The sequence below is a fragment of the Falco rusticolus genome, chromosome 5 (genome assembly GCF_015220075.1).
Source record: "Falco rusticolus isolate bFalRus1 chromosome 5, bFalRus1.pri, whole genome shotgun sequence".
NCBI lineage: Eukaryota > Metazoa > Chordata > Aves > Falconiformes > Falconidae > Falco > Falco rusticolus.
Genome location: NC_051191.1, coordinates 42,142,058 through 42,155,352, shown reverse-complemented (window position 1 = coordinate 42,155,352; position 13,295 = coordinate 42,142,058). Strand labels below are relative to the sequence as shown.

Here is a 13,295-nt window from a genome sequence, read left to right as displayed (position 1 = left end):
ACAAATTACTTAATTCAAAGGTCCCTTTATCAAAAGCAAAACAACTCCAAAAATGTAAAGATCAAAAGTACAATTTTTGTACCAATGACACCTGTCATATGGCAAATGACATGAATTACATTATCCCTCAGTGGAATTCTTTGAAACTGAACTGAATGCAAACACAAGCAGGTGACCCTTGCCCTCTGTCTGTAGCCAGCAAAAACTACAATAGCCCTAGAGCCTTTCCACTGACTTCCTCACCTGCCACACATCTCTGCAGAATTGATGCTAATGGGGAACATACCACTTTTGATTTTGATGTAGCTCCATTTTTAGAAGTTGAAGAAGCTGGGTAGATGATTATCTCAGAAAGAAGTTGCCGGCCAAGTGCTGGATTGAGCCTACCACTTACAGCTGCACAGCTAGGAACACAATATGTGTATATTTTTGAATTGTTACTGGATACTACTAAACTATGTGCTGCTGTAATTGAACTTCCCATGCCCTTAGCATGGGGAAAAAAATTTTACCATTGCTAAGGTAGATGCACACTCAGTGCTGTGTGGCTGGGATCCAGCCCTAGGTTTAAGGCTGTACCTAAGTGCACATTGTAAAGACCTCATTCTTTGTGCTCCAAACCCATTTAACAGTGCAGTTTACTGACATTTTTAAAATGTGCAGTTGCTCAAATGCACTTCACCGTTCTGTAGTCACTTTAACAGAAGAGGATAATGCAAGTTGTTTGATGCAAGTTCTTGAACAATTTGTGAGCCTGTGTGTGTTGTAGATTGTGGACGTTCAAGACTTTATAACCAGATAATTAGTGAGTTGCCCCTGGCCATGACACAGTACATGAATCTGGAGTTAGGTACCTTTATGAGCATAAGGAATGCCAAATTGTCACAATTAATAATTTGGCCCAAACCAGACTTTTTTAAGAAATCACCCTGTGTAAATCTGCCTAAAGAAGAACCAACAAAATGAACTCAGACAGAGTATGAGCTTTTGAAAAAAAAAAACCAGCCTGTGCTACTTCTTGGTACATTTCCTTTCAGGCTGTCAGGCCATTCAGAGTAACATTGCAGAGGTGAGAAAAAAGCAGAGAAGTGGGATTTTTTTAATCACATTTTAATTTAAAAAAACCTATTGTCTCATCTACTGATGTTGTACTGCTTTGTTCCACATAGCTGCCATTCTCTTCACCCAGTGGAGCATGAATTTTATGAAGGTAATGAGTATCTTTCCAGCCTGCCTGGTGATGCAGATAGAACAGAGGACTTTGAGTATGAGGTAAGATCTCTGGCACACTGCAGCTTCTCTTTCTGTTAATACAGGTACGGTATTTGCGCAGCTGATAGCAGGCTCCTCTGAGAAAAGTAAGAGGGGGAATACTGCTTTAAAAATAGACACCAAAGACTGTTTTATGTTATATGTGTGTAATGTCACAGGCTTTACTGGGGTTAGGCTACACATGTGAAACGTGAAAGCAAAATTCTGCAGTACGTGGCTACATACAAGTCCAGGAGGCTTATTAAATATGTTCCATCTTTGTACAGTGGACACTATAACTCAGATTTTTTGCTTTTGCAGTTTTAACACTTTAAGGCAAGCCTTTCCAAAATTAAAAATGGTAACTGGAAACTTAATTGGTTCCCCCCCTCCCTAATTTTAAGATTTAATTTGCCTTGTAGCTCATGCCTTAGAGATCAGTCTTCCAGATACTTTACTGTGTACTTGAGTGTTTGTAAGATCAGGCTAAAACTTAGAAAATTAGTATAATTTCTATTACTTGCTCTCTGATAGTTGACATTGAAAGTATTGCAATTATAAGAAATTGTGCTCTGTACCACAAATCTCCCTTTGCTGTTAATGCAGTGTACTCTACAGTGACAAGAGTGGATTATTTCTCAGTCACTGGAAAATCATTATGTGAGGCTTCCCAACATATTAACATGATTGGTGATGTTCATCTTCATTAGGTTTTCATTTCAATATCTAAATTGTCTTCTTGTAGGCCAGTCATTAGCTTCTCATGTTTTCCACTGTCATCCAGTTACAAAATATTTGTAGGGACAGGCATAAGAAACAGATGGTTCTTTTTATTATTAAACAGTGCTTTGCACAAGTTCAAGTTACTGTATTTTAAATAAGAGTGATTATAAATAATTAAATATGTCTAATACAAGATTAAAAATATCCTGTCCTCCTGTTTGCTTTACCTTAAGAAACCTTTCTAAAGGTTTCGTATAACTGGTTGACATTTGGAAATGAAATGAATGGCAAAAGCTTTGGCAAATATGCCGTGTGTTCACTTTTATCATGTCTTTAGCAGCTAAGATGCTCTATTGCAAGTTCAGCTCATTGTTCGTTTCTTCTAGCAGCCTGGGGAATCTAAGTTCCCAGGAAGCAGAAAAATCAAATAATAATCTACTTAGTGAATCTCAATCAGAACAAGCAAACTTTTATTTGAACTCCTCAAAAAATCGTTGCTAGGGATTAGTGAAATCATTATTTCTTCCCAGTTGGGTTTTGGTGTGATATCTCACAGCACAAGAGTCTCAGAGCTTAAGTTCTATTTTGAGTCCCCATGTGTAATATAATAATAAATTTCTCTGTCAAGTTTGTTTATAGTACTTCTTCCTTAAATGTAATATAAACTATTTTTCTAATAATATTTAAATAAATTGGTAATGTAGGTATCTAGAAAGAATATTAAAAAAAAGTAAGATAAAAATATTTTTCACACTTCAGTCAGAATATCACTGAAATACTAAAATACAGTTTTTAAAGAGTCTACCTGGTGGAATCAAGTTAGGACCATTGTTAATCCCTAATAATGGCTGACCTAAGTATTGTGACAAAGGCAAATGTTTGGGCAGGTTCTCAGTTGTCTGTAATCTCTTCTAATCACACCATCATAGTCATTAATTTGCTGTCAGCTGTGATTCAGTTGCCCAAGGCAAATTCACTGAGTGATTGTTTCATGTGAAATTTAAACAGGGAAAGAACTGTCTAGCTTCCTTTGAGAAGATTATTTTCTACTAAATGTGCAAGTTTTGAAGGAGAAACAAGAACATCTCAGAGCTTTTAAGTAGCAGAGCTCTAAACATGAAAGGCATTCCCAAATTTTAGGTCCATATGGTAATATTATGATTTAGGTTACTCATTGGTTGTATTATCTGTTATTTCAGGTCCTTATAAAACATTATTAAGCTCCCTTGCTGTAACTAGGTAGCTGGAAGACTTGAGAGCATTGTCCCCAGAGATATATATCTCCATCCAAAAAAGTCTCATAAAGGACGGAGTCAAAAGGGATGTACTAGCTGCTGTTGACAGTCCAGGGGAGAAGCAGCAGGACAGCGAGTGGAGCAGAGGCTGTGGTCCAATGCTGTCAAGGTCTCAACAGTAGTATTGGTTTAGGTGTACCCTGCTGTGGCCACTCAGTCTTGCGCTAGCCCTGATGTTTTCTAGCCCCTTAGTTATGCCAACATTACTTTCTGTAAAACAGATGTGAGAAGTAATCCAATACTTTCTAAAATCAAATTTTTAGAGGGGTTGTTTTTAACCTAGCCCAGCTGCCCAAACTCATTTCCAGCATAGCTCCACAAGTTGCTGTGGGAAGCAGCATTCAGGGAAGGAAAAAATGCTCAAGCACTTGGGAAAACAAGTTAAAATCAACATCGTCCATCCACCATCTAAGGGTGAAAGGAGCAAGAAGAGAGAGTGCAGAAGCTCTGCTCATGCCACCCTACGGGCTGCAGAATGGGTGGAAGAAGCACAAAGCATTCTCTGTCTCCCACCATTTGATTTCTCCTGTATTCAGGGGAAAGACGTTTATTGTTATTACCATTCTTTCTGTAGGAGGAGGATTGTATCAGTGCTCCCTGATTTTACCATATATATTTTTTTTTAACAACTCTCTGGTGTGAACCTTAGTGAATCATCTAATGTGAACAATGTAATGTAAACCTTAGTGGTGTTCTTTAGGGGTCAGTGTTAGGACTGGTACTGCTTAACATCTTTGTCAGCAACACGGACAGTGGTATTGAGTGCACCTTCAGCAAGTCTGCCAACGACACCCAGCTGTGTGGTGCAGTCAACAGGCTGGAGGGCCGGGATGCCATCCAGGGGGGCCTTAACGGGCTTGAGAGGTGGGCCTGTGCAAACCTTATGAAGTTCAGAAAGGCCAACTGCAATGTCCTGAACATGGGTCGGGGCAATCCCAAGCACAAATACAGGCTGGGTGGAAAATGGATTGAGAGCAGTCCTGAGGAGAAAGACTTGGGGGTGTTGATGAAAAACTCAACATGATGCACCGGCCTTGTGCATTTGCAGCCCAGAAAGCCAACCGTATCCTGGGCTGCATCACAAGAATGTCCAGCAGGTCAAGGGAGGTGATTCTTCTCATCTACTCTGCTCTCATGAGACACCACCTGGAGCAGAGTTTGGATCTGAGGCCCCCAGCATAAGAAGGACATGGATTTGTTGGAGCAAGTCCAGAGGAGGGCCACAAAGATGGTCAGAGGGCTGGAGCACCTCCCCTCTGAAGACAGGCTGAGAGTTGGGGTTGTTCAACCCAGAGAAGAGAAGACTTCAGGGAGACCTTATAGCAGCCTTCCAGTACCTAAAGGGGGCCTACAGGAAAGCTAGAGAGGGACTTTTGACAAGGGCCTGTAATGATAGGACAGAGGGAATGGCTTTAAACTGAAAGAGGGCAGATTGAGATTAGATATTAGTAAGAAATTTTTTCTATGGTGGTCATGAGCCACTGGGATAGTTTGCCCAGAGAAGTTGTGGATGCCCCATCCCTGGAAGTGTTCAAGGCCAGGCTGGATGGGGCTTTGAGCAATCTGGTCTAGTGGAAGGTGTCCTTGCCCATGGCAGGGGGGTTGGAACTAGATGATCTTTAAGATGCCTTCCAACCGAAACCATTCTATGATGTTTTCTGTGATTCTATGATTCTGTGATTCTAATCACACATAGCAAAAAACCTAGCTGGTATCAGGAGTGGGGTCCAGTTTCCAAGCTGTACATTAGCATTCCTGTTGTACTAAAATGATACAGATAAGCAGCTGACAGGTCTCTGTGGTAAACTTAGTAATTTTATATGGATTCAAAGCCAAACCTGGAGATTTCAGAAAGGGACTGAAACAACATAGTGAGCAGAAAAGAACTAGAACACCACCTCATTTATTTCCTAGAAATGGTTTGTGAAGAATACATCAGTTCTGAGACACAAATACGAAATACTCAGACAAATCAGGAAGTAAGAAAATAAGATGACTAGCAACTGATGTGCTGTAAACAAGAAAGTTTTCCAAGAAAGGGAATGTCCTGGAAAGCTTTGATCATCTTGGAACTTGCTTACAGATATCTGCTGGCATTGAAGTACCTGAGTTGCCACCACAAGAAACAAACAGGAGGATCACACATGATAGCCAGCACTGGGGATATGGACTTACACTTGCCAATGGATTTGGTAGGATTAGACACTTACAAGACTCTTCTCCATTTGTAAGCTTGAAAAACCCAGTGGGTTGTGCTCAGATTGTCATACCACAATGAACTCAAGTATAAGCCAATTCTCCCTGGGAGGCTCATTAGGCTCCATACAGTACCATACTTTAAACAAATGGCTGGGAAGATGACAAAGCTGGGAGATTGCTGATAGCCAGCTTGAGCATTCTTATGTTGCTCCTGCAAAACTTGTCCTAAAAGGAAGCCGAATTGTTGATAGATATTGAGACAGGGGTCAGAGCCACCATCAGTCAGTGTCGGGGGGAAGAGATCAAAAGATTTGCAATGTTGGCATAGCCAGATAGTCATGAGGACTTTTAAGATAAAGCAGGAATTGACCAGTTTGTAAATGCTCAGTTGGACTTGCAGTTGGTATCACTGAAAGAGAGCCAAAAATACTCAGGACAAATCCACCCAGTCTGGCTGTGAGCGGCTGTTGCGCTGCTGGAATTATGTCATGTGATGAGTATATGTCACACTCTGTGGTACCAGTGAAGTGAAAGGAATAAAAGCATCACAGCTCCCAGGAAATCTGTGTTAAACATGACTCTAAAATTTGTCCTTGTGAGAGGAACAGAACTGGTGCTGGGGAGGAGTAAATAAGCTAATGGACATGCACTTCTTTAATAACATTTCTGAACCTACTATCCAGGAGAGAGAAACATTATATACTTGGTTTGGAACATCAGCAGTAATACAGAAATTAATGGGACAAAGTCACTTAAATGGTGGAACAGTGAAAAAAAGGTAAAAAAAACCCACTCAAATAATGTTGTAAAGACAAACCTGGATGAAAGAAAGCATCACAGATGTCTGGTCCTATGTATTCAGTCTGAGGAGACTGCCTTTCAGTAAGAGCAGCAGAAGAAAATAGGATGTTACAAGCAGGCACAAGCAGGTGGTGTCATTTAGTCAACAGGTCCAAGGGCAGAGACCTTCATACCATCTATGTATTGAAGTAGCTTTTGAGCAAAAGCAAATTGGGAAGTGATTGGTTTCTGCTGTGAGTGCAAATATCTCTGGGGAATTACAGCTTTTAAAATCTTGTATATCTGAGATAGGAAAAGATTCTTATTTCTAGCTGAAAGCTTCTTACAAACAGCAAAAGTAGACATCCTTGAGCGGGAATAGCAGTGGGTGGAGGTAACTTGTTGCATATATGAGGAAGAACAGTGTCTTGGTTTAACTCTAGCTGGCAGCTAAGCACCATGCAGCCATTCACTCACTCCCCCCACAGTTGGGTGGGGCTGAGGATTGGAAGAGTAAAAGTGAGAAAACTCATGTTTTGAGATAAAGACAGTTTAATAGGTAAAGTAAAAGCCACGCACACAAGCAAAGCAAAACAAGGAATCCATTCACTACTTCCCATGGGCAGGCAGGTGTTCAGCCATCTCCAGGAAAGCAGGGCTCCATCAGTCATAGCAGTTACTTGGGAAGACAAACACCATAATGCTGAATGTCCTCCCCTTCCTTCTTCTTCCCCCAGTTTATACATACTCAGCATGACGTTATATGGCATGGAATATCTCTTCGGCTAGTTCAGTTCAGCTGCCCTGGCTGTGTTCCCTCCCAATTTCTTGTGCCCCTCCAGCCCTCTCGCTGGCAGGGCCCAAGAAACTGAAAAGTTCTTGACCTAATATAAACATTACCCAGCAACAACTAAAAATGTCAGTTTGCTGTCAACATTGTTCTCACCAAATCCAAAACACAGCACTGCACCAGCTACTAAGAAGAAAATTAACTCTATGCCAGCTGAACAGGACAAGTAGGCTGAAGTTTGCTTTCAGAATTGAGGAATTTTTGTTGGAGTGAGGTTGAGTGTTAGTTGATGTGAATGTGCGGAGACCAACGTAATTGCCTAAAAGACTTCCCAGCTCTGATTTGTTCTCATTTCTAGGCAAGTGATTGCTTCAATACAATGACATAGTTGGCAGGAGCCTGGAAAACCACATCAATGGTACACCATGCCAGGATTAGCATTTTCAGAGTGAAAAAGGCAGAGTGGCAGCCATTGTGTTAGCCTGCCTGTATCTGATGACTCTGGTTTTAATGTATGCAAATGCTAGTGCTGACAGATTGAGGCAGGATTAAAACCAGTACCTGGGAGAAGTTGTGAAGGGTTGAGTTGACCGTGTATGAAAATGTAAGGTACTCTGATGCTTTTCACTTCAGGTCTTAGAAACCATTTTTCTTTATTTTACCTTTTTGCTTCTTTATTTTACCTTTTTGCTCAGGAAGTTAGTGCATGTCAGTAGATCAACAGACAACCACATGAGGCATGTACAGGTGAAATCTTTCTGTGGCCAGTTTGTATGAAGCTTTTTGTGTCCAAACAATTAAAGGATCAGAGGTCCTGCAGGGAACAGCACCCACAAAAGGGCACAGTATTTTGAGAAAAATCCATGTGAGATTTCTCCCACCTGATGCTTCTGTGAAACTTGAAGCGTGAGCTAGAAACTACACACATACCGTTTTGGTTCCTCCTGTGCTCTGGAAAATAGGACTTCTGGAAATTAGAAGATTTGTATGAAAGTTGCTTTACTCTATTATCAGTATCTCTTCCTAAGTGGAGCAACCTCTAGTGCTCTGAGGGCTGGTTCATACCTCAGGGCAAAAATGAATAGTCTTAAGTTCATGTTCTGCTTTTTAGACCCAAGGGACAGATTTTCAGTCAGAATAAGGAAATAAATGTGTGTGTATGTGTGTTGAATATAAGTGCTAATTTATGGTAATGCACAGTCGTTCATTTTAAATGTTTTGATAAGTATTTGCACTCACAAGTCTGTTAACTGTAAATGTAGATTAGTCCTTTAAGTTTACCACTGGCCTGATCCACACCCGCTGAAATTGCTAAGTTTTCCTGTTGACCTGAGCATTTTTGGATCAGATGCTGTCAGCTGTTCACACAAATTACTAAAAATAGGCCTTGAAGAGAAAAAAGCTAGAAAGCTTTGAGAACTGGCCATGAGTAAGGTTTTGTGTAGACCTCCTCTCACTGAACATTTAAAATCCCTGTAGGAGACAATTTTATCCTATTGTCTTCATTTCTCTTTCTGTATCTGAGCATTGCAGCAGATGCAATAGAGCAGTAGCGCAATGGCCTGCTCTTCCAGTAACACTCGTCCCATCATGATGAGGGAAGGTGTTTCAGGTGCAAATTCAGATTTCCGTTTTCTGTGATGTAACGCTTTTGGTGTTTGATTTTATTGATATTTTTTCCTTAGAACAAAAAAGGGAGTGATTTTGTTCAGATTAGCAGTCAGAGTGAGGCTGTTTATCTGAATAAAGTTACTTGACGCATAGGTATTTGCGGGTTGAGGCCCTGGTGGGCCACTGTGTGGTCTCCAGTGACTTTCTGAAAGGCCCACCACTGCTGTAATAGGCCAGGAGAGACCTGCCTGCCCTTTGAATTCGTATTTAAGGCCTTTTCAACACATGGATTATTTAACCAGTAAACCAAACAGATCTGTCTATCTTGTAAATACATATTTAGGGGCTTTTTAACATGAGGATTACTGAGCTGATACCCTGTAACAGCTCCCTTCAGAGCTGTGATAGCCTGCAAACACCCCTGTGCGAGCATTACAGGCACTTGCGGCAACGCATTTGGAGCTCCTACTTCAATTGCTAACACCTGAATAAACAGCTTTTATGGAAGCAGCTTCTGTGCAGATGCTGCCAGCACTCCCAGTCACTGCAGTCAAGCTCTTTGTTTTGTTACCTGGTGCGTGTTTCTGTACAACAAAGATAACCCAGAAGATGGATGTGCAACCATCAGAATGGAAAACATTTGTTAGATAAGAGTTTTCTAGAAATTCTTTACATGTAGCATGGAATTTCTCTGCACAGCTATTAAGTCATGGTTTTTATTTAACAGTATAAAGGGGTGGGAGAGAGAGAGAAACCTTTTTTTGGCAGGGATCACTCAAGCCAAGTTCCAGCCATGTCTAGGTAGGCTGACAGTGATGTGAAGGGGCAGAACTGCTAATACCTCTATGACTCACTATGAGGTTGTGCTTGTTTCTTCTGTATTTCCTACTGTGATTGGATTCTTTTTTTCCCTGAGCTTCTTAGAGCTCGGGATGAATCAAAGAAGAGCCTTTAGTGAATAAAAGGTAGGTTTTGAATTCAGCAACAACCAGATGTAATTTAAAAGAGAAGGCTTCAAGAAGTAAGAATCCTGATAGGAATGTGGGTGTTGCAGCATAGAAGAGCTGAAATGATGGGCAAGGTTGTGTCTTTCCATTGTCATCCGAGCAGGCTGGTGTGGTAAGGGGAATGTGAAAAGGCTTGCTGGTGAGTGTGGTGTAGATTTAATGGGAAAGCTGATACCTCTCACCACATGCCTTACCTTATGCAGCTGCTGTTGTGGTGGAGGGACTGATCTGACAGCTCAGAGTGGGATTAGATAAACTGGGATTTACTGCATTATGTTTGTTTTCTGACCATCACTTCGTAACCGCCTAGCAGTTATGGCTGAATCGTGGATGCCCCGTGGTATAGAGATATTTTACTGGCACTGTTATTCTGATTTTTGGTGGCAACTCTTAATACTATATAGTATCTCCTGCTAAGAAGTATCATGAAGGAGGTGCACAGGTACGTGTGTGCCTGTGATCTGTGGTCTTGGTTTCTTCTGAGAGTTTTTCTGGTTTGTGGGGTCTTGGGGTGGGTTTTTTTTCGATTCCTACCTGTGATATCATACAAATCCAGAGAAAAAAATGGACTGTATTTCAAAGCTATTAACTGAAAAGCTTGTGAGGAAGCCTCCTGAACAAATAAATAGGTATTAGAGTTGTTTCAGTTGGACCTGAGAATATGCTAAAATGGCTGGGGCTTCTAAAATCCTTCCCTGAGTTTTTTCCCTTTTAACTCAAAAGGAGTTCTGAGTGGCAAACACCTGGCCTGTGATCCAGCTGACTGTCACTACAGACTAGAAATGGAAAAGGTCAAAGCTAAAATGCAGAAGTGGTACTGGGATTTTTTTTTTTTCTGTAATTATTTGAATAACACTGCAATAATTAAAAGAAGACTCTTTTAGCATGCATTTGGTGTACTACAGCACAAGATTATATACTTCACTGGCATTTTTATTTTTAAAATGCCTGGGGATTTAAGTCAGCATAATTTATTTACACATAGACAATAATAAATATGTAATTTCTCGCTAACTGTGGCCAATTGTACACTGTAAATGAACAGAGGAGTGGCAAAAGGAGCAGTCTTTTCCTTTTACTTTTTCATCTGTCTTTTTCAATTATAATTTAATTAAACTTAATACCATTCCACTGAGGTTCTTCAGTGTTACTATGTTCTGTATTGCTACAGGAATTCACGAACAGGTGAGCTAAGGACAGTCATATTGAGAGACTTGCCAAGCCAGTCAGTGACAGAACTGGCAGTAAAACCCAGGAGCCTTTACTTGTAATGCATCTGGTTTTTGGCCATTAAATCACTCTTCTTCCTTGCTAGTCATTGGATCATTTAGGTGGAAGAGGATGTCAGTGTAGTTTCTGCCACAGTTGTTTGTTTATTTTAAATGTGTTACTGGATGTCATCACAAAATTCTGACATTCAAAGCAGGTGAAGTTGCTGTCATCTCACCTCCCCTAAGTAATGAATATCCCAATTTAGGAATTTGAATTGTGTCCGCAACTACAGAGGATCACGAGAGAGTGGGGAGAAAAAGACACAAAACTGACATGGGCAAATTTATCAAAGTTATTACCGTTTATTGTGTTTTAAAACAAGAGGAAAATATATCAAGTCAGTGATACTCATTTGGTTTCATGATTTCATAAAACAAACACAGGGTTACTCCTCATTTCACCTGAAATCTAATAAAAATTTTTCCTTGTTGTCAGAGCTTATGTTTTTCCAGGAAAATAAAGAAAAGTGAGCTTAGTTCAGCAGCACTTTATTGTTGGGCAACATTACAACATATGGTATATGTTTTTCACTCAGCAAAGGAAGAGAAAGGTGCTGGCAATATTTTCATATTTATGGAAATCTTTGGATTATAAATCTTATGTTTTAGAGAAATGTTTTGTTTAGAGAGTTTTTATACTATTATACCACCTACCTCCCAATACGCTTTACAGTGAAAATGTTTCTAAGGATTTTATTAATGCTATTTTTCATATGCCTTCTGCTTGAAAGTTCATGTAGTCTGTCTTGGAGACATGGAATTTAGCTATACAGACAAAAGACAGGTGAAAATAATTTATTCTACATATTCTTTTAAAAATAACCTAAGTCATGTTAACCAGCATATTATAATGTTGCTATTTTAAAGCTTAGTATCCTAGGAAATTCAAGAGCACAGGAAGCAAGGGCCAAATCCCCCTAGCAAGAACGAACCTTTTATGGGAAAATGGACTTTAAACAAGGTTTCAATATTATGCATGCTGGCCCTTCAGAGGAGAAATCAAAAAAGCAGGAGAGGTCTTTTCTCTAGAAGTTTGCTTTTTTATTTAATGAGGCAGCTCTTCAAAGAGAATGTGATAGTCATTCCTGGAGGGCATGGTTTGGTGAGCAGGAATACAGGTGAAACTGTATTGTGCATCAAAAAAGCAGATGATGAGTTTGCTTTGTATTTCATCTCATGATTTCATCAATCTATACAAGTATGTGTTTGGGGGTGGAGGACATTTCCATGTGCAACAGAAGTTTGAACAGCTGAAACTCAGCATGGATATGATGCCCATAGACCTCATTTTGGTGCCAGGAAAATAAAAACGTGTTTTAAAAGTCATTGCCTATTGCTTTATGTGCTTGATTTATAGGCACATGTATGTGATTAAAATCTGCATATTTTAGCTACACATATTTTAATACGTATGTATCTCAAAGTAAACAAGAGCATGGATGGGGTGGAATTTTGGCTTAATGCTTGCTAAGAATTTCTAATTTTATAAGTTCAACTTTAAATTTAGCTTTTTAATAGTATTTTGCCTTTATTGTGTCTGAAAGGCGTAAACTGAATTACAGGAAGGTATGTTTTTCACAGCTGTCTAAAACTGAAGAATTACATTTTCAACCTGATTTTAATTAATATTCCAAAATAGCCTTCCCACAGTTGTAGATCAAGGCTGTCCAAATGTGTGGAACTGTAACTGGTTAGGAGTTTGAATCTACAGCTTCATGTTCTGCTCTGCAGATAAATGTTCGCTGCAGCAGATGTTTGCACATCTGCTGTGCCTCCCCATTTTGATTGGCTGGCTGGGTGTTTAGAAAGTGCTGATGAGGCAAATAAATCTTCTGATGCGTTTCAGGCCCAAAGCAGGCAGGCAGCAGTAATGATGTTCAGACAGGCAAGTGCTGGGCAGTAATGTTTTGAAATACAGCAAAAATAAAGTATGATTTTACCTGCAATAGATGAAATTTATTGTAAAAAGTGAAAGTTAATTATGCCAAGTGTTTCTCAGCTGATTTGAACTGCAGCTATGACAACCTGTAAGTGACTAGACTTTGTGTATCTAAGGCTTGTTGGCTAGAAAAAGGCACTTGCTACAGTTTAGAAAGAGGTTTAAGCTATGAAGGGGCTCTTTAATAAACTTAGGAATTGGGAATCAGGTTTAGAAACAGCTGCAGTGTATGGTTTTTGGAAGGGGAATAGCTGTCTTCTACTGGGGGCTTAAAGTTCCTGATCTTATCAGAATTCTTACTTTCACCAGGTTTTCCTCTACTCTTTGAAGCATGACAGATTTGAATATTTTTATACCATTAGAGTCAAGAAAACTCCAGACATTGGGGTCTTCTCCTGAGGAGGTCAATGCTGTATCAAAGAGTACATT

General features: G+C 39.9%; 1 protein-coding gene across 1 annotated transcript in view; it reads left to right on the top strand.

The window, feature by feature from the left end:
• Positions 1 to 13,295, top strand: part of PDZRN4 (PDZ domain containing ring finger 4) — a 251,282-nt gene that overhangs the window by 206,024 nt on the left and 31,963 nt on the right. Inside the window, exon 5 of the mRNA XM_037390575.1 lies at positions 1,170 to 1,272. Coding sequence (XP_037246472.1) covers positions 1,170 to 1,272 — 103 coding nt within the window. The remainder of the gene's footprint in view (positions 1 to 1,169; positions 1,273 to 13,295) is intronic.